General features: G+C 48.7%; 1 protein-coding gene across 5 annotated transcripts in view; it reads left to right on the top strand.

Annotated features, from left to right (window-relative positions):
- The window catches only part of KMT2A (lysine methyltransferase 2A), a 2,049,111-nt gene that overhangs the window by 975,111 nt on the left and 1,049,955 nt on the right, over positions 1 to 24,045 (top strand). For all 5 annotated transcript variants that reach the window (XM_069614436.1, XM_069614434.1, XM_069614435.1 and 2 more), the window contains exons 13-14: positions 1,117 to 1,237; positions 3,005 to 3,118. In XM_069614436.1, the coding sequence (XP_069470537.1) occupies positions 1,117 to 1,237; positions 3,005 to 3,118 (235 nt within the window). The remainder of the gene's footprint in view (positions 1 to 1,116; positions 1,238 to 3,004; positions 3,119 to 24,045) is intronic.

Genomic DNA, 24,045 nt, shown 5'->3' with positions numbered 1-24,045 from the left:
ATCCCTCCGAGCAGCCCTAGACTTCCAAACACGACCACATCTCAAAGGCCAGGAAAGACACCCATTGGCTCTCGATCCGTGAAAGGGTTGCATTCAAAACCTTCTCCATCATACACAGGTGCACCACAAACATTGCCCCGGCCGACCTATCTCAACAGGTGGAGAAATACTCCCCCCACCCCCCCTCGCCCTCTAAGAACCGCAAACAGCCATCTCATCAGAGTGCCCACCATCAGCAGAAGAACCGCAGAGCTTTCCTGTCATGGCCGCCGAGCTCTGGGACATTCTCCCCATCACCCTGAGAAAGGAACCCTCCTACTGGACCTTTAGAAAAAAACTGAAATGTGGCTTTTTGCCTAAAGATCCCCTGAGCTAACTTAGTCATTCAGAGACCTGTCTCCCACTCCTCCCCTTGCTCCTCGAACTAAGACTCTAATGACATCATGACATCCCTCCCTCCCTGTCATGTTTTCTAGTTTGTTTCTTGCATTCGCTGTACTCTGTATTTTATTTTTTGTCTCACAATGTAACTAGCACCTAGATACCCAGGGGTTCAGTGCACGGCAACAAATGCAAAACTAACTAAATAAATACACTGTTTAAACCTTGCAACTTCACCAAGGTTGGCTTCCCTGAACCCTACTCCAGCAGTAGTTAATAAAACGCCAAGCACTTATACTTACTGTATTATGTAATGACTCGCCTGATAATACTTATTGAATTGTGTTTTACCTTATGCAATACACATATTTATACTTACATAGTTATATAATAAATGGTATATATTTTTTTCAGTATATTATGTCAAGTGTATATTGATGTGTGCTTGGGTGGGCCTTAACTGTCCCTTGATACTAGCCAGGTTGCTCTGCTACGTGACTATTGAGGATATTTTAGACTAACTAGCTGGTGACCAGGCACACACACTTCTGGGCCCCTTACTAGAGGGATTCTGTAAAACATCTCTAATAAGGGAACAGACCTTCTGGCCTATGGGAGTCAACTCTCATATTAACAGTATTAAAAGTAGTGCGTTTTATGGCCATCACTGGGTTTCAATTTTATAGGCAGTGTATATTTTCTTCCTGACATTACTCCTGATTTTCTGTTTTTCAGATCTGTACCAAATGTGTGCGCTGCAAGAGCTGTGGAGCTACAACCCCGGGGAAAGGGTGGGAAGCTCAGTGGTCTCATGATTTCTCCCTCTGCCATGACTGTGCCAAACTTTTTGCGAAAGGTAATGCTGGACAGGGCCCAGATCTAAATGTGTAATGGGTTGACAGAGCAGTAGAGCCAAGGGAATCTCATCTCAAGTGAAAGTAACTATTCACAGTATCCATTTTCATTTAGACAATCAATTATACTGCAGGTGGTTGACCTTGTGTGTGGTTGTTCTCCTTCTGGGATCTGGGTTTCTGGGAGCATAGCGTAGGTTTTGTGATGGTAATTTTGCAATTTTGTTTTTGGTTGTTCAAGGTTTGGGTTACCTTTTGTAAAATGGTCTTGTATAGTACACATCTGCTTTTTGACAGCCTCACTCCACGTAGCCTGCTAGAAAAGAAGGAAGGATTTGTTGATTGTATAGTGCGCACAACAGGTCAAAAATCCTGTGGTGTTGATACTTGCCAGGCAGACGTAACCAAGCCTTGAATGTAAGTCCAATATTATGTGGGTAGAGTGGCCAAGAGAACCTCTGCTGTGTTTCTAAACCAGAAGGGAGTGCCCAAAATGGAGCAGTTGGATTTGTCACTTCAAGGACCCAGTTAGCTGCTGGTGTGGGCAGGTAGAGGTCTGATACAGGTTGTGTTAGGGGCTGGAGAAGCAAGTGCTGATGTTCCTCAACTGGTATGGTGTGTTTATAGGCAGTTGCACCATGTGCAAGGGTTGTTTGAGGAGTGTGAGGTGGAGCGGTAAGGATGTGATTTGCTTAGAATGGGGGCGGAGAGTGATTGGGCAAGCAGGAACCTTTTGGTTCAATAATGTTGGTAATTTATTGTGCATTTTGTTTTTTTTTGTTAATGAGGGTTCTTTCTCTTCCAGGCTAGTTTAAAGGGGGGGCGGGGTGAGATTATCTAAAACAGTCTTATATGTATCTCTTGGTGCCTACAAAGCATTGTGCCAGAGAGCACAATTTCAAAATGCTTAAGGCCCCTAACACTGTTAATAATTCAGTGCCTCGCCTGCAGACATATGGGTTGTTGCTGCCCCCTTTACCTCTGCATGAAACGTACCTCAAAGAAACCTTAAAGATCCCTCAGCTACTATCCAGAAACTCCCCACCTCTCCCTCCATATCCATAAAAGAGATGCTTCATGGTCCAGGTCTCTGCCTTCTGGAATAGTTTATTTTATTATTTGTAGAGCGCACCTAACCCTGAGGCATCTGGGCGCTTGCATGTAAATGATTGTTACAGGTACATAGATAAAAAAACAAGGGATACATGCTTGTTGACAAGGGTTACAGTCGGCCGACAAGCCAGTATAGCAGAAAGAAGAACATAATACAAGATAATTACAAAGTACAAAATACATGAGTGCTGAGGATATTGGGGAGCAGTTCTCAGTTGACAGGGCTCTTAGAGTTGCTTGGAAAAGAGCCAGTCCTTCACTTTAGCTCTAAAAGAACAGAAAGATGTTTCGCCTCTGATGGCTGGGGGGAGCAAGTTCTAACACTTGGCAGCTAGCACTGGGAAACTAGAGCCACCTGCAGTTTCTAGTTTATTTGGAATAAGCTAGCTCTCCAAATTAAATCCTGTCCAGGCATCATCTCATTCAAGAATGTCCTCAAACCTTGATTACTTTCCCTTTAGTTGTGTATCCCTCCCTCTTCCCCCAGATTCTATTCCACACCCATGGCATGAAAGCGTGGAAAGATTTTTGAGTTTTAGTGTTTGCTGCATAAATGCTATAAAAAGTAGAAATACTGTTTTGCAGGCATTTGTATTGATGACCATATGTTATATAATTCTACCCCCTAATTCTCCCTGTTGTTTTCTTCTCCCAAGGAAACTTTTGCCCGCTTTGTGATAAATGCTATGATGACGACGATTACGAGAGCAAGATGATGCAGTGTGGGAAATGTGACCGTTGGGTTCACTCAAAGTGTGAAAACCTATCGGGTATGCTGAACGTTTCCTGCTGCATGTGACATATGCTGTGCTTTGAGAACGAAGATACCGTTTGTGTTTTTCTTTTTTTTACTTGCTATTTGGGGAATGTTTCTGTGATTTTGGAAAGGCCAGAGGGTAGTGAATTTGATAGTTGGGTTAAGATTGCAATTGAATATGGTCACTTAAAATGGAGTGACTAAAGTAAGCAATGCATACCTCAAAGTATTCAGGCAGTGCAGCAGAAAGCTATTAATTTTCAGTGTAACCATGAATAAGTCATATTTATGTATTTGTAGAACAGTTCTTTGACAAAATGTGCTGTACATAGGACAACCCTGCCACACTACATTAACAGGGTGGTGGTCTTCTCTAATACCCTAGTTTCAGGATTATTGTATCAATACAATGAAAGGATGTCTGTGGTTTAGGAATACAGTAGGCACTTTATTTTCTTACTCACTCGGACCTCATCAAAAGGCACAAGTGATCGTTGTGGGAATCAAAGGAATAGGGTATAGCAGTAGCCTAGGGTAGTGCTTACATGGCATGGCTCAATTTCATGGTGATACATTGCTTCAAGTCCTGGCCTTTCATTCTACATATCTACATATTGTTTCTATCTCATGACAGAATCCAATTTGTTTGCTGATTATCAGCCATCACTTTCGTACCCACGATGCATATGTTGATTGCACGAAAAAATAGAATTGGAAAAGTTGTGTCCTGATGACCTAGTCAACTGGTCACCCTAGGCTGAGCTGAATTTGAGGTGGGCATTGATGTTGTGGTGATTAAGGACTTCTGTGGTAGTGGAAGTGATGAATTTAGGGAGTAACATGTTGAGATATGTTAGGTTGGATATTGATATTTGTGATAACTATTCCTGACCTATGTCAACCCCAGAACATTTTGATTGGAGTTGGTGATTATTTTCCCTCGTCCTTAGGTGAGTGGGAATCATTTTCCCCCATCACCTAGCCGTTTACTCTTTTTATGTGTGACCTTTTTATATCTCTGCATAGTGTTTGGTTGGAGTTATAGTTTGCTCTAACTTTTGGGCTCCCCTGTTAATTTCTCTTCTCCAGCATGGGGTCTGGCATGGATTCACATGCTCATGAATATTCCCCGTCGTCAGGCTAGGAATCCTCAGTAATGAAAAACTCAGTTACACTTCTGAACAGTCTTTCTTCTAACAATCCATCACTGGTCTCTGGGTCATACTGCCCCCAGCCAAAGACTGCCGTCTACGTAAGCCCCTCCTCTGGCAGCTGTCTTCAGATGTTTACCGCATGTTCAAGTGTTGGGAGACCTCGTGCTATAGCTCTCAAGCTTTTACTGAGTTTTGCTCTATTTTTTCTGTCAATCGAGCCTCAACCTCAATCGATCCATCTTCTGATTAACGGGGACCCCTTTTCGGATTATTCAGCGCCTCCCAAAGGCGATTTTTCATCGAGTTTCTTCTTGGAGGATTCCAGAAGCTTCTTCAAGGCCTACGCCGCGTGGACATGGCGGATGAGGACGACGACTTGGCGCCTCTCTTCAAGGTTTGCCCCGGCTGCAATCTACGGAATATCTTTTCAACGACGGACATTCCCTGTGCCTGTACTCGGACCCGACGCACGTGGAAGATGACTGTGCGGCTTGTCGGGAGATGGTGCCCTGCACTCGGACCGACCAGCGCAAGCGTCTCAACGAGTGTCTGCAGGCCAAGGCCCCTGCTCTGGGTGAGTCCCAGCAGCATTCCTCCCCTTCCCAGAAGAAGAAAGGTGAGTGGTCTTCTAAGACCTTTGAGAGCGCCCCTCCCGCAGGGGCCCAACATAAGGCAAAGCACTGCAAGTCCACTCCCACCGGGAGCGCCGTTGTGGCGGGCTCCTCGGCGGCCAGGGCGAGTTCAGCATCTCCAGCGCCTTCGACCACGAGCCAACGCTCGGTATCTTCAAAGAAGATGTAGTCGGACCATCCGGGCAATCTCTTGGAGAAGACCCAGACTGGCCCTGTAGAGAAGGCCAAGGGGGAGCGAGGCCCTGACCCCCTCCTAAGGTGAATGCTGTGGACTCGGGCAAAGCCGTGAAGGCCCAGGTGCACCAGACGAAGGCCCAGCCTTCCATCGAGGGAGTGGCGGCAGCCCTTGCGAAGGCCACCGTAGCAGATCCTCAGGGCACGGCCCCAAAGACAAGAGTGTCCCTGCCTGCCAGGAGGGAATCCTCTTTCCAGCCCATCGAGAAGACGCCAGAGAAAATGATACCGATCATTTCACCTAAACCATCTCCCTTGGCCGCAGAGAAGGGGGCGGAGGGCACGGTAGTCCTCCAGGGCATGGACTTCTCCTCAGCGGAGGAGCTCACCAACCTCCCGATCCCCCAGGAGGGATGATACTTCGAGAGCAGGCCCTACGGGAGGGATGTAGACGAGGGTGATGACAAAGGTGACGACGAGGAGATCGACGAGGAGCAACAGAGCGTTGAGGATGCGGTGGACCAATCTAAGCCGCAAACGCCTTCGCCACAGTCGCCACCACCACCTCAACAGCCACCTGGGGACATCTCAGTGGACTTTCTCATGGCTATGCACACCCTGTGCTCTGAGATCCGACGAGGATGCCTCTTGCGCCAGCAGCCCCGCCCGCGGTGCCAGAAACATCGGAATAACCACTATCCAAGAAGAGGAGAGTTCACCTCCCTCCTACGTTACACCCTTCACCTCCCTATCTCCCCCCTCAGGTCCCCCTTCCTGAGGGATGAGACAGATCCGGACACTGTGACCACGGGCACTGGCACCGATCACAACAGCGGCTTGGGGGATCTCACGTCTCTGCCCGCCAGATCTTCACCGCCCGACGAGATAGACTCGTTTCATGCCATGATCTCCAGGGCCTCGGAGCTATTCCAACTCGTCGCTGAGGAAAAGAGGGTTTGCTATGCCAGTGCCGGGAGGCGAAGAGGAAGACTGTGCTTTCCATCCAGCTCTTGGATGACATTTGGGATGAGGGATTGTCCCTCATGAAGAACCCGTCATCAGCTCCAGCGAAGAGGGACCGGTATGAGAAGAAATGAAGGGTGCCGGACTCTGGCCCAAGTGCTTACGGTCCCTGCCGTCTCCAGACTCTGGTTTCGGCGGTGGCAAATAAGAAGTCTTCGGGCTCTTCGTCAGCGGCCTCCTCCGCCCCAGCGAGGGGAAGAGGCTGGATGCCATGGGGTGAAGAGTTATCACGTCGGCAGCAACGAACATCAAGGGCGCTAACGCCCTCGCCATTGTGGCGTGTTACAACATGGAACTTTGGTTCAAGATGGCCCCCCTCCTGGACTTCCTTCCCCGACGACAAGAGGGCTGAGGCGTTGGAGATCTTACAGGAGGGCGAGATTGCTTCGGATCACACCATTACAGTGGCCACGGACATTGCCGACACAGGATCCCGCCAAATGGGCAACAACGTTTTCCTTCGTCAGCTTGGCTGGCTGAGGGCCACTAATTTCTGCCAGGATGTTCAATCGAAGGTGTTGGACATGCCCTTTCGACGGGGACAATTTGTTTGGAAAGACTGGGGGTGAGTCTCTTTAGGCCATCAAAGCAGACACTGAGACAGCTCGTGCCTTAGTCACGCTTCAGCAACGACGGCCGTCCTTTCGGACTTGTGGAGGAAAAGCCCAAGGGTCTTCTAAAGGATTTGGGAGGAGGTGCTTCGTCCTACTGTCAGCCCTCCCGCTCGTCGGCCCAGGAGACCTACAGGAGCCGCACCAAGTCTGGAGGTGGTCGTCGCCAAGGCCCCCAAGGCGGCGCTTCAACGTCAAAACAAGATTGACCCGGCCGAGGAGTCGGGCCCTCATCCATGCACCCCGGTGGGAGGCCGGATGGCGAACTTCGCCAGCGTGTGGAAGACCATCTCCACCGACCATTGGGTGTTGTACACTCTCAGACATGGACACACTCTAGAGTTCCAATGAAAGTGTCCCCATATACCACCAGTGGTCTGCCAAGAAAACCACATCCCTCAACTTCTGCTGGAGGTGGTGCCATGTTAAAAAATAAGTTGCGATAGAGCTCGTCCCAAAGAGACTCCGGGGCTCGAGTGCACTCTCGTTACTTCCTCGTCAAAAAGGAGACCAGCGGTTTGGAGGCCCATCCTGAACCTCTGCCGCCTGAACAATACATCAAGTCTCAAAGGTTTTGGATGGTGACTCTTCAGCAGGTTCTAGGACAGCTGGAAGAAGGGGATTTCCTATCGTCAATGGGCGACATCCCCCTTTCGTATCCGCATACTTAAGGGAAACTGGAAGTACCTGCACTTCGTGGTGCAAGGGCAACATTACCAGTTCAAGGCCCTTGCCTTCGTACTGAAGTCGGTGCCAGGGGCTTTCACAAAGTGCCTGGTGCCGGTGACGGCGCAGCGGTGTCTACGAGGGATCCACGTGTGTACCCTTACCTGGACGACAGGCTCACCCGCAAGCTCGAAGGACATCGCAGTCGAACACACGGCGAGGACTGTCCGAATCCTGATGGATCTGGGGTTCTCTGTGAACTATGCAAAGTCCTGCTTGATTCCATCACATGACGTGCGGTTTCTGGGATCCCGACTCAACACTGTCGTGCCTGGCATCTCCATCGGAGGAAAGAATAGCGGCCATCTTAGGCAAGGTACAACAGCTGTTGGCCCTGAAGGTTCCAAGGGTGAGGTCCGTCAAGTCCCTACTCGGCATGATGTCGTCATGCATGTACCTCATTCTGCTGTGCAGACTACGGATGCATCCGCTGCAGGAGTTCCTCAACGCCCGTTGGATACAAGTGGCGGGAAGATTCGAGGACAAGATCACACTCGACGAGAGTTTCCGTTGAGCGATACGGTGGTGTGGAGTGCACGCACATCTGTCCGGAGGCACAGATTTCCAGACCTCACCTCATCAGGAGACGGTCACGACTGACGCTTCCCTGGAAGGATGAGCAGCGCACACCGGAAGTCTTCATGCAAGAGGCCTGTGGCTACTGGAGGAGAAGACGTTGCACATCGTGTTGGAGCTGCGGGCAGTGTTTTGGGCCCTCAAATCCTTCCTTCCGTCCCTCAAGGGCAAGGTGGTGTGGGTCTTCACGGACAACACCACCACGATGTTCTACATCCAGAAACGGGGGGGAACCAGATCCCCGGCGCTCTCCAAAGAGGCGCAGGACCTTTGGCACTGGGCCATAGTCCAGGGGATATTCCTCATCCCATTTCATCTGGCAGGAGTGAAGAACACTGTCGCTGACTCTTTCAGCAGCGAGCTACATGCTTGCCATGAGTGGGAACTTTGGCAGGACCTAGTGGATTTCCTGTTCTGCAGATGGTGCAATCCCCAGATCAATCTGTTTGCGACAGCAACGAACACCAAGTGCCGGAGGTTCCCCAGCAGGTTTCCCCAGCTAGGGAGCATGGGGGACGCATTCTTTTTCCCATGGGACGGTCGGTTCCTGTATGCGTTCCCTCCGTTGCAGTTGCTTCTTCGACTAGTCAATCAACTCAGACGATTCCGGTGCAGGATGACCGAGACAGATATGGTACCCGGACCTTCTGGACATGTCAGCGACTCCTCGGTCGCAGATCTTCTCGCCAGAGAAGGAGGCGCAATTCTGCACCACAACCCAGGATCGCTGAACCTGAGGGCCTGGCTCCTGCAGCACTAGAGTTTGGGGGCTACGATCTTCCAGCGGATTGCAAGGAGTTGCTTGCCAGGCCCAGAGCTTCATCTACTCTCAAATGCTACGGGCACAAGTGGAAGAGATTTGACGTTTGGTCCCGTACTCAGAAGATCGACCCTCTAAAAGTCACTGCTCCGCAGGTGCTTCCGTATTTTTTGTCTTTGGCTAAGACAGGACTGGCCCATGCTTCCATCAAAGTTCATCTGGCGGCTATCTCCCGCTACACCAGATCTCCTGGATGATCATCCTTATGGTCTCATCGTTTGGTCAAGGAGTTCGTCAAAAAGGACTATTTCGCTCGTTCCCGCCGGTGAAGGCTCCGGCGTGGGAGCTCAATGTGTTGCTTATTAGGCTCGTGGGTCCTCCGTTCGAGCCTATGCTTTCGGCGCAGTTGAAATAGTTGTCGTGGAAAACAGCTTTTCTTGTGCCCATCACCTCTGCACGACAAGTGGGAGAGATCAATGCCCTCTCTTGTAAACCACCTTATTTAACATTCCACGAGGCAAGGGTAGTGCTGCGGACGCATCCCTCTTTCACGCCCAAGGTGCTGTCGGACTTTCATCTAAACAAGCTGTTAGGAAGAATTCTCTGTATAGGCTAATTTCCCAAACCTAGTGAGTCCCCCAGCAGCTTTACTGGATTTTTGGGGTTTATTTTTTTCTCCTGCTAAGAGTGAGACTCTTTTTCTCCCACTCTTAGACATGATTTGAGATATCCTTTGACTTTGTAATGTGTTTTGTGAACAATGGGGTCTTTTACTCCATAGGGCTTCATGTGTTTTTGGTATGTGTGTTATACAGCACCCTCCGTGCAGTAACACAGGGGTGTCATAGTGACCCCCAAACATAGACTCCGTACCCTGGGACTGGCTACTGTCTCCCAGGGCATGTAAAGTCACCATTGGCTTTACTAGTCCTAAATTGTGAACAGAACCAGTACAAACCATCATATTGTGGATGTACTGGTAGGGGCAATTCGATTGCCCCTGGGTCTGTTGTTCGAGGGGGCACTGTCCAGTCCCCCCTGATCGAGTTTTGGCTGGTGGCAGTGGATACTACTTTTTATATTCGACCGCAAATATATTCCTATGGGATTTTCCCATTGTTCGAGTCTATAACTTTTTACAATAGCCTCAAACATACCGCCGGTTTATTAAATTAATATTAATTCACCGGTTGGGATTTTTTGCCAGAACTCGGTGCCAAAATGGCATCTGTGTTCGCTTCTGTAACTCTAACCCAAGTCGAGCCCTTTGTTCCACTTCTTGGCGGGCTTCTGCACAGAAGCCTCCAAAAGTGGTGCCACTCTGTCTGGGTCTACAGGATGTGTGGTAGGCACCCTGGACTGAGTTGCCTCGGCAACTCAAGTCGCACTCTTGTGTGATTGGCCCAGTGGTGAGCCGACCGGCTCACCACTTAGCATGTTTGAGTGACAGCTAGGACTGATGAATGGGGGTTTTCTGCATAAGAGCAGGGCTTTGGGGACTGGAACTTGAGAAGTCGGCACAGGACCAAAGAATCCGAAGAGGGAGAATCTGAGCCGACCTGCTGCAACGACGACACCACCGGTGGAGCCCTGCTGAACCGCCTCACCACTTCCCGGCGACAGAGGAGATCTTCATCCCGGAGAGTCTCCTTCCTTTGAACTGGTGGGGATAACTAGTTCGCCCTCTTTTTCGCCTTCCTGGATCGTCTCGTGGTCGAATCGCCCGTGCCAAGCACCCCGGCGGCCGGATAGCCACGGATAGCCACGCTTCACCACTACCGCAAATAAAACGGTAGTACCTTTTAACCGGGAAACTCTGTGGCTGGTTTCTTCCCTGGCAGTGCAACGACCGTCGAGATCTTCTCTTCCCCTGGACGAAGCACCAACTGCCCCCGCTGGAGCTTTCTCACCATTTCAGGTACTGTGTCCCGCCTGGTCTCCCTTGCAACAGACTGTTCAAGGTGTCCCGTAAATCCTTGACTCTCTATCCTGGGGTGACCTGGGACCTGTTAACTAACTTTTTCTGAACTGATCCAACCCTTTTTGAACTATCTGCAAAGACTTTTTAAAGTATCATTCAACTGTGTGATCTTGGACACATTCCGCCTTGCTCTCCAAGAGTGGGCCTGGCCTAGGAAATGTCTTGCTCCTCAGTAGACTCTACCTTTTCTGACTTGCTGTGGTTCTTTTAAAAGTGTTGGTGTTGTGTGCTTTCCTAATTCTGCCTTTTTCCCTCCCTTTTTAATTAACTTATTGGAGTGCCATCTTAGGTTAAGCACTCACCTCTGTCTGCAAATAAGTGGTGTTTTAACTAAGACTTGTTCAATAAGTAATCAGGGATGTATATATATTGATAGTGACTGTGTTTGAACTTGCTTGCCATATTAGTGTTAGGGTATTTTTATAAGTGTGCTTTTAAATAAATAATTATATACTTTGATACCAAAGCTCTGGTCAGTGTTTGCTTGTGCTACTGTATCTCGGTACCTATTTTGTATACTCTATATACTGTCTAACTCTTCTTGAGAGAAGTCTGGCTGCTCAGCCACAGCTACCAGGTAAATCTGGGTGGTACAGACTGCTACCAATTGGGTTTACTGCCAACACCTGTAGTCCTAAGCCTTTTGCAGTGGTCCCTAAGGGAACTGCACAGGTTTCTGCCTAACACAAGCCCTTGGTGCTATCTGTATTCTTCCCGATGCCTTTGTCGCCGACTGAAAGGACTTTGCACTCGCTGGATGTGGCTAGAGCGCTGAAGTTCTATGTGGACCGCACAAAGAGTTTTTGTAAGACGTCGCAACTTCTTGTGAACTTTGGCCCTGTGGACCATGAGAATGCCCTCTCCAAGGCTTCCATTTCCAGGTGGTTCTCCAGCTGCATCACCCATTGTCACTGGTAGGCAAACCGACCATTGTCTGGCTGTTCCGAGAGCCCATTCGACCAGAGCGATCGCGGCAACTACGGCGTTCCTGTCTGGTGTTCCCCTGCTTGACATCTGCAGGGCTGCTACGTGGAGGTTGACGCACACATTCACAAAGTTCTACTGCGTCAACAGGGATTCCAGGGAGGATTCCAGAGTCGGCCAAGCAATGCTGCGCAACCTGTTCGCTTGAAGGTGAGCCTGGTGAGGAGGTAAGAGATGCTTAATGTTGAGCCTTGCCACCTCCCGTGGTTGTGCATGTGTGTACTGCTATGTATTCTTTATTTATGAGCATGTGAATCCATGCCAGACCCCATGCAGGAGAAGGAACAAGTTACTTACCTGTAACTGTTTTTCTGCAGCATGGGTCTGGCATGGATTCACATGTGATCCCTCCCGCCTGCTCCTCTGCGGCTCTTCTCTTGGTCCTACTGCCACTTTACGTGCTACCAAATCTGAAGATGGCTGGCAGAGGGAGGGGCTTAGGTAGAGGGCAGTCATTGGCTGAGGGCAGTATGAATCATAACTCGGTGATTGGTTGTTAGGAGAAACATCGTTCAGAAATTAAACAGATTTTCTCTTTACCGAGGATTCCCAGCCGGGGAATATTCATGAGCATGCAAATCCATGCCAGACCCATGCTGGAGAACAACAGTTACAGGTAAGTAGCGTGTTCCTTCATGCACAGCCTAGCTGTCACTCACACAGCAGGGTGGCCTTCCTGCAAGGAGAGCCAGCCAGCCAATCAGAACTGGGTGAATTCAGGTAACCAAGGAGACAAAGGACAAGAGTGTTTTGGGCACTTGTCTCACTTCCTGCCCTTCCAGACACATTGGTGCCAGAGGCGGGTTCCAGTACTCAAGCCCGCCAAAGGCAAAACAAACAATGGGCTTAAACTTGGTTGGGCACGCAGAGGAAAACCAAGAAAGACCTCACAAACAAGAAATGGCGAAAAAAGAAGACCGGGCCGTTTTTACACAATGGTCACCCATGGGTGCGATACTGCAGCTGCGGATTCAGCTTGCGGTAGAAAAGTGCAATGATAGGAAAGTTAAACCACTGCCACCAGCCATTTAAAGTCGTGAGGGTAACATAAAAAATGTTACATAAGTAGAAAAAGGGGCTACTAAGTAAACCCCCCCCCCCATCAGTCCACATAAGATGGGGTGTGCTGGACCTACAAAGATAAAAGGTAAGTAAAGTCAATTTCACTTTACTATTCTCGGAAACTGTAGCTGACCCAAGAAAAACTATTTAAACCTTCTGAAAAATCTAGAGTATTTCTCTGTGACACTGCACTGAAGGTGCTTTGTGTCACCATACAAAATGTAGATGCCTATGGATCATCAAATCAAAATACATGAGAGAGTGAGAAAAAGGGCTCACTCACTCCACTGTATAACTCACTCCAGGGTAAAGGGCTCACTCACTCCAGGGTTAAAATGAAAAAGTCTGAAAGTCCAGCAAAACAGCTGGGGGTCTCTATGGTTGAAGGGAATTGGCACAGAAATGAGAATTCTTCCCAACAGTGACCCTACACATATTGAAAAACACCCTTGATAGGGTACTAGCGGAAGGCACCTTATTGAAGCGCCATGCGTGGCTAAATAATTCTGGATTCAAGCCCGAGAAACAGGCCTCCCTTTTTAATAAATCTGTTGAGGACTCTGCCCTCTTCGGCAAAGCGGTGGACAAAGCCCTCGAAGCTGTGAACTTTGAACTTTCTTTCAGCATCCCACTAATTCAGCTGAAAGAAGCCTCCATACACTAGATGTTTGGAGAGCAGTGGTATATTAACCTACTACCTTGATAAAGCAAGCCCACTAAGAAAGACAGAGCAATTCTTTGTCTCGGTTTCCACTGGTAGAGAAGGGGACCCCGTCTCTAAGTCGTCAATCTCTAGATGGATTGTTAAATGCATCCAACTGGGTTACTCTTTACGCCTAGAGCACATTCTACTCATGGCAGAGGAGCTACTATAGCTTTAATTGCAAATGTTCCTCTTGATTCTATTTACAAAGCGGCTTCCTGGAGTTCTGGTCACACTTTCACTAAACATTACTGCTTAGACACTCACTCTACGACTGATTCTCAGGTGGGTCAGGTGGTGCTAAGACATCTTTTTGCTGCTGTTCCTTTACACATCCCACCACCATCTCATGGTACCGCTCGCTAGGGTGACTGACAGCATATGATTTTAAGCAGATTCACAAGCATTAGAAGACATACATTACTCACCATAATCGTATTCCTGGTACCCACCCTCCCTTCCCTCTTGGAGTTGAAGGAACATAGAGTCCTTACACCTTCCTTTCTTCTGTACTCACTCACGCATTCTATCAGGCTCCCTCATGGCAGAACAAAAACAACTGGGGGGGACCTCGACGCGTGAAGGATTTTGGGTATACTATAGGTCACATTAGGCATAGTGTTACAGTCACGCCCATGTAGACGCCCCTTTTCGATCTTCGATGAAAAGATGCAATACTCCGCGATTACCACTAGATGTCGGACTATATGCACAGCATGTGAATCTAAGCAGGTACAGGTACAAGCACCAGAAATGTGATTACGGTGAGTAATGTATGTCATTCTTTACAATATAGTTGTGCAAAGGAAGAGTAAAGTTCTCAGTGAAGTAACCTTCCAAAATATGGTAAAAAGTACAAATTGTGGCCCCACGGGACCATTGAAATTTCACAGAAATTCATTATGTCCAACTGGATTTTTTGGGAGACAAACAGGCCTCACGAGCACATCCAAGTCCCAATGTTAAATGTATGTGTTCATCAGAATCCTTGGCCCTTCCTGTGCCGGCTCCCACCTATGAGATCCGTTGGAGACAAATTGTTGGGAGTATAAGTTCACACCCTTGTATATTCAAGGAGGGATCCTGAGGCTATGTCTTCCAGTTGTATTGGCAGAGAATGTAACTCTCAATGCGACATTCTATCTTGGAAGCTTGGGAGAAAATAAACACAGTACCGTTTATACGTGTTTGCCTAAGGTATGTCTCTAGCTATCTACCTCCCATACCAGAACCTGAATTACCCGATGTTTCCCCCCTAAACCTCCTGGAAGGCTCTTGTGAAAGTTCCATAAACATCTCAGCAGGCTTCCACATAAATAGGTCAGACATTTCATATCAATTAACTCTTATGTCTTCTTCTGTGGGGCTTTCTCGGCTCCTGAAGATCATCAGAAATCCCCAGCGGATATTCATGAAATGCCCACTGAATACTTGCATCTGAACTGGAACCTCGCTAGGGTCCTAACTTTAATAATTACCTAAACGTGCTCTGCTGCTGTTCACTTAAATTTTACAGTTATTTTTATAATTCCTTTATTTAGCAAAAATAACTCCAGTGCCAACTACCAGAAGTATTGATATATAAAGGTATTTTCTTTCTAAACCATCCTTCTCCTGGAACACAATCGCTTTGCAATCCTCTCCTGTTTATCATGAAGTTCTTAGCTATTTATACTTATAAATCTATGTCACTTGCTCTTGTGGCGATACATTTCTAACCTTTTAACTGCCATGGCCCCCCCTGCACCTCCCCAAGTGTCAAGGCCTTTTTTTGGTGATTTTGGTATTTCGCCATTCAATACATTCTAACCTTTTCTGTTTCATTAAACCCTTAAGTGCCAAGTACGGGCTATCTTGTCCTTGGCAACAGGGAGGTAATCCCGAAGACGAGATACCTCGCTCTTGGCACTTAACTCATGGTTTAGGTGCAATAAAGCTGAATCCCTACACTATCTGCTCTCTCTAGAGTAGCATGTGTTCTGTTTAGTATTGTGGAGCAGCTCTGGGCTTCGAGCATGCTCCACGGTAGAAACACTATGGAGATAGAGTGGCAGATCTGCTACCCTGTACACTACCTAACTTCTAGTAAGGACACTCCCTCACACGGGCCCTATAGGCTTTCAAAAGCTGTGCCCCAGGCTCAAACTGCACACCCCTCGGAAAGGAACTGCATGTTTCTACTGTTAGGGAGATGTTTGCATAAACCTTTAGTTATGGGCTTGTAACCATCTAATCTAATTGTACAATAGTATGCCACCCCAAAGGACAGACCTGACTCTAGTGGTAGATCTAGCATAGCAGTCAGGCTAAAATCTAGGGAGGGGGGGTTACCAGGGAAGTACACTATTACCAATAGTCACTATTGTTAGGAAGCTTTTCTCTTTTAGCAACTTTCCCTCCATGTTCTATGAACCACCAAACCTTTTGCTTTTGTTTTACACCATGTCCCGGCTTTTTGTGAGGGGTCAGCTATGCGAGGTGGACCGCTTTTTGATGAATGTTCAAAACATGCAATTTTTTATAAATTATAAATGTTATTAAACACCAAACTATCCCTACCCTGATGAGGATTTCCTGACTTAACTTAACTAAACTAAAGGGGCACACTACAACACAGGATGTCTGCCCCTCACACTTAAACATCAAATAGACAAAGAAAATATATGGCAATTCAAATAACATCAGCCATAGTATTCACAGTTCCTTGATCACCTCTTAGTAACCTGGGGGGGGGATCTCCCTCCCCCAGGATTCAAGGTAAATTCAGGGTGTTTCAATGTTCAACAAAAGTAAACCAGGAAATCCATGTAGGTAGTACAGTCTAAATTCACTTCTTGATGTTTCAATGTCAAGGTAAAGTTTTGTTAACCAAATGTCCAACAACAAGAAAGCTTTTCTTGCACTCCCTCAAAACAGCATCAATCTTATTTACAGCCACAATGCGTTGCCACCCCTTCTAGTTATCCAAGAAGACTTGCCACAGTTCAAAAGAAATGCAATTTCGGTAAATGTTAGTGAAACACAGGTCTTAGTTAACAGTTATTATGTGTCTTTTTACAAGATTAGGATTTGCAGTAGGTATCTTTGTCAGGATGACTGCACATCGCTCCTACGTCTACTTCAACAACTTCAACTTCTACTAGAGTTTACCATGAGGACATTTTCCTTTGTCTCGTAGTATTCCACTTCACTTGTGCTACTGAAGTCTTGCATCTACTGACAACCAGATATAGCACCACAGCTTCAGTACTTTGTGACTCTGTTAGGCAAGGTTGGGTTCTTCAAAAGGGGCAGCCTCTTGGCCTCTCCTGTCTGTCTGCAGCCACATATCACCATAACTTCAGTATTTTGTAATTTACAACAGTTTTCCGGTAGAACAAGTTGCAAATTTCCTTTCCAGACTGATGCCTTTGACTAGTTAAAGTTTATTTGTAGGCTTCTCTTTCTTTAGTTTACTGTCTGCTTTTTGCCGCAGCATCATCCAACTACTCGACGGCCCTCGGCAAACCGCTCCATCATCTACGACACATGACTTACTCGATGACCAGACACAGCTTTTACGTGCCTCTTTGTGCCTCGGCCCTTACAGTAGGGAGAGAGGGGTGAGGTTGCATATAGCTACTCCTTTTAGCGAATGCATATTCTGCCACCCCGTTTTTCCCTTTTGTCGCCAACTGACCTTTCCATTTATTATGAACAAACACTGTTTGGAGCTGTTTGACTGGAGGCTGGTTGCGGGACACCAGACTATACTTGCGACACTGTGGAAGAGCTAACATCTACAAGTCAAGTACTTCCTGATACATTGTATTACTGAAGCTTACTTGTTTATCTTTTGACCTCTGCGTGGCTGCTAAAACCTTTTACTGTCTGGTAAGATTCAGGGCGGGGGGCGAGAGACTGACTCGTGGCTCCTCGAGTTTTCGGTGTTCCCTGTCCTGTTAATTGTTGCTGGTCTGTGAGACCGAACGACCCTCTTCTTATGTACTTGTAGAAACACTTGGCCACATCCTTTTTTTTTTAAAATAACTTTCTTTATTATTTTAAACAAAAACAATGCACAAACAAGTAACCAGTCCCTCACCCCCCCACCCCTAGACTCACAACTTCACCATTACCGCCAAATTTCCTACCCTGGGTTCGCACATATGTCTCAGCCAAAAACCAAAGGCCATGACAAATGAAAGGAGACCATTACTCTTGACATTCACATGGATTGAAGGGGTACATGTTCTTCTTCCTCTGATCAATTAGCGGGGGATCCAGGAGACTGCAAAGCTTGTATCTTGTCCATTTGGTATTGTCTGTATGGGGGCCAATAGTCGAATGGGCGGTTGGTGCTCGGGAGTGTTGAAGCAAACATCGACTCCCGCCGCTCGCAAAGGCTCATGCATTCTGATCCATCTAGCAAAGGAGGGGGTTATCTTCCCCCATGTTCTGGCCACCTGATATCTGGCCACTATGGAGGTCATTCCCAACAGTCTTTTCTCAGTGCGTGTACCCACTCAACCAGCGCCAGAAGCCAGAGTTCAGGAGCGTATATACGCTGCGATGCCAACATTTCCGACATGACCTCTTCAATCCTCCCCCAAAAGGATCTAATATTCGGGCAACTCCAGCAGACATGGAAAAAATCTGCACGGTCCGCCCCACACCTTTTACATGCAGAAGAACGGCCAGGAAATAATTTGCTGAGCGCAAACGGGGAGTAGTAAACCTGGTGGATATATTTATAATGAACCAGTCTATACCTAGAGTTCAAGGAGATGTATCGAGTCTGCATACAAACAGATTTCCATTGTTCTTCACTTAGTGTTTTCTCCAATGCAACGTCCCATGCACTCTTACATGCCAATTCCTGCACGGCCTTTCCTTTCCTCACCAGTTTATAGCTGGTAGACAACAATTTCCTCCCGGATACCGGATGAGCTATATAGCATAATGCCGGTTGAGTGGATAGGGGTCGTGGAAATTCAGGCCATTTCGCCCTGATAATGCCCCTCAGCCTGTAATAGTGTAGCAGTGTCACTGCATCTGTATCCCCTTTAGCACAGAGTGCACTCCACTGTATAAAGCACCTGTCCTGTATCAGATCCCCCAGGGTTTGTATTCCTAGTGCTTGGAACCTATCTCTAAAGGACCTCTCATGTGTAAGTGGAATCTCTGTTACATTATACAATGGTAACTCTGGAAGGAAATGAAGCGAGGACCGCCACAGTTGGTTGTCTACCCCAAGCCCTGCATGTTATCTCCACAGGCTGGATCTCTCCCCTCGGCACAGAGTCTCTCTTGCCCCACAGCAAGCCCATCAGTACATCTGGGTGGACATGAGTTTTAGCCCATTAAGTATGAGGGGATTCAGGACTAGAAGGTTTCCACCCAGAAATATACTGCGCCTGTGCGGCTAGGTAGTACAGGTATAAGTCTGGATATTCCATGCCACCCATTTCGTACGGCCGGGCAGGAGTATCATAGGATATCCTAGGATGCCTACCAGCCCACCCTAAAATCTTGAAAGCATCCTTCTGACGCAAACCCAATAACCAGCAGGGGGCCACACCGGGACATTATTATATACATACAGGAGTTTAGGAAGTATCACCATTTTCTCAAATGCCATACGGGCAGCCTGCGAAATCGGCAGCTGCATCCACGCCTCTACCTTCAATTCCAGGCGCTCCAATGGCTTAACATAGTTATCCTTGTATAGCTTATCCCTCACAGTGGACCCCGCGATCCCCAGATACCTTATGCCCGCCGGCCGCCATTGAAATTCAATTCCCACATCAGTTCTTTGAGCCTCCGGAGTTAGGGGAAGGACCTCAGACTTTTCCCAGTTGATCCTAAACCCGGATAGTTCTCCAAACCTGGTCACCTCCTGCATCAACGGGGCAAGATTCTGGTGCGGGTGCTTAACATAAAGAAGCACATCGTCAGCATATAATGATATGATGGATAGATGTGCACGCGTGTAAATCCCACGTTGCGCATACAGCTCCCGTATATGACACGCCAGGGGCTTCATCGCTAAAGCAAATAGAGACGGAGAAAAGGGGCATCCCTGCCTTGTACCACGCTTAGGGTATATCTGTGCCGAAACTAACTCATTTGGATATACCGCTGCCCTTGGGGCCTCATATAACAGTCTAATCCATTTGATGTATGCCAAGCCCAGGCCAGACCGGCGGAGTACCTCAAAAAGGAAAGGCCACTCCACTGAGTCAAACGCCTTTTCAGCGTCCAAGGCTGCCACTACCATCGGTATTCTAGGGTTAACATTATGCATTAAAGTGAAAAGGCGCCTTACATTGTTTTGGGTGGAGCGCCCAGGGATGAACCCAGCCTGATCAGGGAGCACCAAAGCTGGCAAATGAGGAAGTATGCGGCCCACTAGGATCTTAGCCAATATCTTGTTGTCCGTGTTAATAAGCGAAAGGGGCCGGTAAGATGAGAGATATAGAGGATCTTTGCCCGGTTTCAACAGAACAGTGATTAGTGCGGATCGCGTAGATTCCGGAAGAATGCCATTTTCATAGCGCCTTCAAACATTGCAAGAAGGTGGGGAATAATACGGTCTGCATATGCCTTGTAGAATTCAGCCGTGATTCCATCAAGACCAGGAGCCTTCCCATTAGGAAGCGATTCTATAGCTTTCCAAACCTCTTCCTCTGTGATCGGATTATTAAGGGCAGCGCCTTGTTCGGGATCCAACCAGTCACTTCATCAAGATATCACAGTAGGGCATCATGACCTGGCGTGGGCCGGGACGTATACAACTGTTCATAAAAGAGACGAAATTCGTCATTAATCCCCTGGGGATTTCGCACTCGAATCCCATTCCGATCTATAATTTCGACTATACTAGCAGACGGGCGCTCTCTACGAATGGCCCAGGCCAGCGTCTTACTAGGCCTATCTCCTTCCCCATATTTTGCCGCCTGTATTGGGTCCCCCAGGTACCTATCCTCATCACATGCCAGTTTACGTAATCTCTCCCTATTTTCTTTTAATTCTCTACTCAGCTCTGGTACATCCCGAATACTCTGCTGTATTTCACCCTCCCTGACAACCTCCTCCAATTTCTTCATGTACCTTCTAATGGCTCTTAAACCCCCCCCCCCCCCTCTAGAAATGCAACACCCACGTATACATGCCTTAAAGGCTTCCCAAATTATGCCCGGGCCCAAGACCGAACCCACATTAGCCTGAAATGACGTGTCTATATCCTCCCCTATTTCGGCCCTAAACGCTCCATCACTGAGGGTGGCAGCCCGAAAAAACCAGCGCAGCGAACTTGGTAATAGAGTTGAGGGCTCAAATCTGACCAGAGCCGGCGAGCAGTCTGACCTGGTCCGGGGCAATATAGTAGCTTCCGGGACCGCCCTAAGAATGGAAGTAGTGGACATCACATAATCTATTTGAGACGAACATAGCGTATATTCCCTAACATCAGGATGCAAAGAGCGCCACACATCCCGCAAGTCATGGGTCTGTGAGATGGTGCCCCATGCCCTGGCCGCCTGGGAGAGGGAGAGTTGAGTCATCTTGGCTCTATGCATCGCCAGAGTAAGAGCCAAATTGAAATCACCTGCCCAGAGTATGTCGTACGCAGGGAATTTCTGGAGATGACTGATACATTCAAAAAAGAGCTCCGGTGAATCGACGTTTGGAGCATAGACATTTTATAATCAGGAGCTTAGCCCCCCACACCTTCCCTGCTAATAACAGGAACCTACCTCCCTCATCCCGCACCTGTTCATACAGCTTAAATTGCAAAGACCTATGTATATAAGTAGCGACCCCCCCTGGAATCGGAAGAGATGGAAGAACCATATCTATGAGAGCCCCACCCAGCAAGACTAGGAGGGGAATCACCCTTGTTAAAATGTGTCTCCTGTAGACACAATATATTCACACCATGGTTCCTACCGTAGTTGCTTATCAGCCGCATCTTCTTGTGGTTGGCGAGCCCCCGAATGTTCAAGGATATGACCGCCCTACGATCCTCCCTCCCAGGAGTCTGGGCCATTCGACCAGTACAGGATTAACCACACAATAAACCACCTCAAGATGGTTAAACATTACAAACACTGCGTCCCCACCAAACAGCACATTCCTACAATTTGCAATGCGCATCTGACATAAAGTTGGAGTCACCCCCCCAAGCCAACATAACAATTAAACCACAACAAGAATCCCCCCCACCCCATCCCACCCACGCCAGAAAAAGGAACCTACCGGCACCCCATCCCCTCCCCCCCAAACCGAACCTAGTTTACACGGCAGTATCTTCAGTAACTGGGGATCTGAGGGCAACCCAAGTGCTCCTTGTGGCAACGACCCATGTATAACATACCACCCTCGCACACCCGACTCCTCCAAATTCTGTAGCTGTCAATAACCTTCCCACACATAAACAATTCCCATGCCCAAGGATATCGACTCCAGGTCAAGACGGATGCCGCAGCCATCCCCCCGGCTCTGGCAGGTTTCTAGCAAATGGTTCCGCTGCATCCAGTGCAGTAAAAAATACCACAGACCCATTATGCTGCACACGCAACTTGGCTGGGTACATCATGGAGTACTTTATTCCCTTACACCTCAGGATACTCTTGGCGATCTGGAAAGACTTTCTTTGATCCTAGACTGCTGGACTAAAGTCCGGGAACAGTCGTATGGTAGAACCTTCCCATCGCAGTTCTCCCTTCTCTCGGGCTGCTCGCAATATAGCGTCTGTCGCGGTAGCAAAAAATCCTCGCTATGATGGGGCGTTCCGGGGTGCCGGGGGCGGTCTAGCCGCTAGTGAACGGCGAGCGCGCTCCAACATATACATACTGGACAGCGAGGGGTTATCAAGTATATCCAGCAGCAGCTGCTCCACAAATTTCTCCATGTTATCAATATTTGTGGATTCCGGAACCCCTGTGATCCTAATATTCTTCCTCCTCGAGCGCCCCTCCAAATGCTCATTATTGGCCGCAATCTTTTTCACTGTTGCTTGTAGACTGGAAACCTCGCGCTGGAGGACCGCAACGTTATCTTCCGTGGTCCCAATCATCTGCTCTGCTTCTTCCATACGTCCGCAAAGTTTCTCTATCTGTACTGCAGAGATATCCACTTTACATGTGAGGGCATCTATCTTGACCCCAAGCGTGTCAGTGCTCCCCTTGAGTGCCAGCAGTGTCTGATTCAGAGCAGCCATATCCACTTGTTCAGGTGCTGGCGCTTGTGGAATAGCGGCTGGGGCCTGGGTCTGGTCTGCGCGAGCGAACGGGTCTATCCTTGCCTGCTTCTTCTGATTGCCCATGTCACCCGTGTAAGGTTCTACCAAGCCACAACCACAACTCTCACAGTGCAGTTTCAGTATCCAGTCAATCACCTTTTTGGGGCTGCACCTAAGCATGCTCCTCACTTTTAGGCCAGTTTATGCAGAGAGGTGTGAACACTGAGCGACTTAGTGTCCCACAGGAGGGAAGCTGACCATTTCCACTCTCCCAGACCCAAACAAAAATGTCCACCACTATCCATTCCTCCCTGCTGGCTCTCAAAGTTCTGCTCTGCCCTGCCTGCCGATCAGGGATTGCCCCAGACTGGAAACGAAGCACCCACCTGGTCCGGTGCCAATTCTCTGGGCAGCTTATCCCTTTCCAGTAGGGGGCCGCTATACGGGCACCAACCACGCCACAAGCGACCAACTCAATGGCCAGCTGCAAGCTGCCTGCCCGTGCTGCGCGTTGACCTGTAGCTTTGCCGTCCCCCCTCAGTCTTCCTCTGCTCCAGGCCAATTATGGCTGCCCCCCCCACCTCCCCCCCCGGGCCACCTAGGAACGCTATCTGTGCCGGCCAGCGAGTCCAGGCTGCATGAGCCAACAGTGCCTCCAGTACCACGTCGCTGTCAGCCCTCACTGGGGAGGGAGGGGGGAGTCCATACTATATAGGGAGAGCCCACCTCCAGCAGCGCGCCGGCCACCGCTAACCAGGGGGGGCAAAGCAAGCTGCACCGCTGCCCTCCGTACATGAGGCAACCAGAATCCGCCAGTGATGGGGGGCGGAGCAGAAGGGGCCCTCCAAGGCCGTCCACACGCAGCAGCCGCCGCACGCTCCTCACTGGTACCACTGCTCACGGCGCCGTCCTCCATGTCAATGAGCCCTCCTCCACCACTCTGGGGCTCAAGCCAGCAGCCTCCCAGCACTCCAATCCGCTCCCGTCACCGTGTTCACCGTGGCCCACCACAGCCGGGAAGACAGCCCTTCCCCCTCACACCACCGTCGGGTGCCGCAGCTCCGTTCCTCTCAGCCACGGTATCCGAGGGGGAAAGTCTCGTCGGCACTGTGACAGCTGCTTGCCCAGAAGGTTAGCCACCACTCCACTGCTGTTTCTGGGGAGCGGGAACAGAAGGAGTAGGATATTTTTAAAGGATATTTGTCAGTCGTTGCCGGAGCATGGATGCCGGAGCATGTAACCGTACAAGTATATAGCAGTTCTTAAGTTACTCTTTTTTTTTAGGTAGCTGCGAAGGTTCTTTCCCTTCTCTCCCGTATGTCTTATTGCCG

This window comes from Ambystoma mexicanum, chromosome 9 (assembly GCF_040938575.1).
Source record: "Ambystoma mexicanum isolate Mex_15411 chromosome 9, UKY_AmexF1_1, whole genome shotgun sequence".
Taxonomy (NCBI): Eukaryota; Metazoa; Chordata; class Amphibia; order Caudata; family Ambystomatidae; genus Ambystoma; species Ambystoma mexicanum.
The sequence above is the reverse complement of the archived record's forward strand: the minus strand, read 5'-3'. Positions and strand labels throughout refer to the sequence as shown.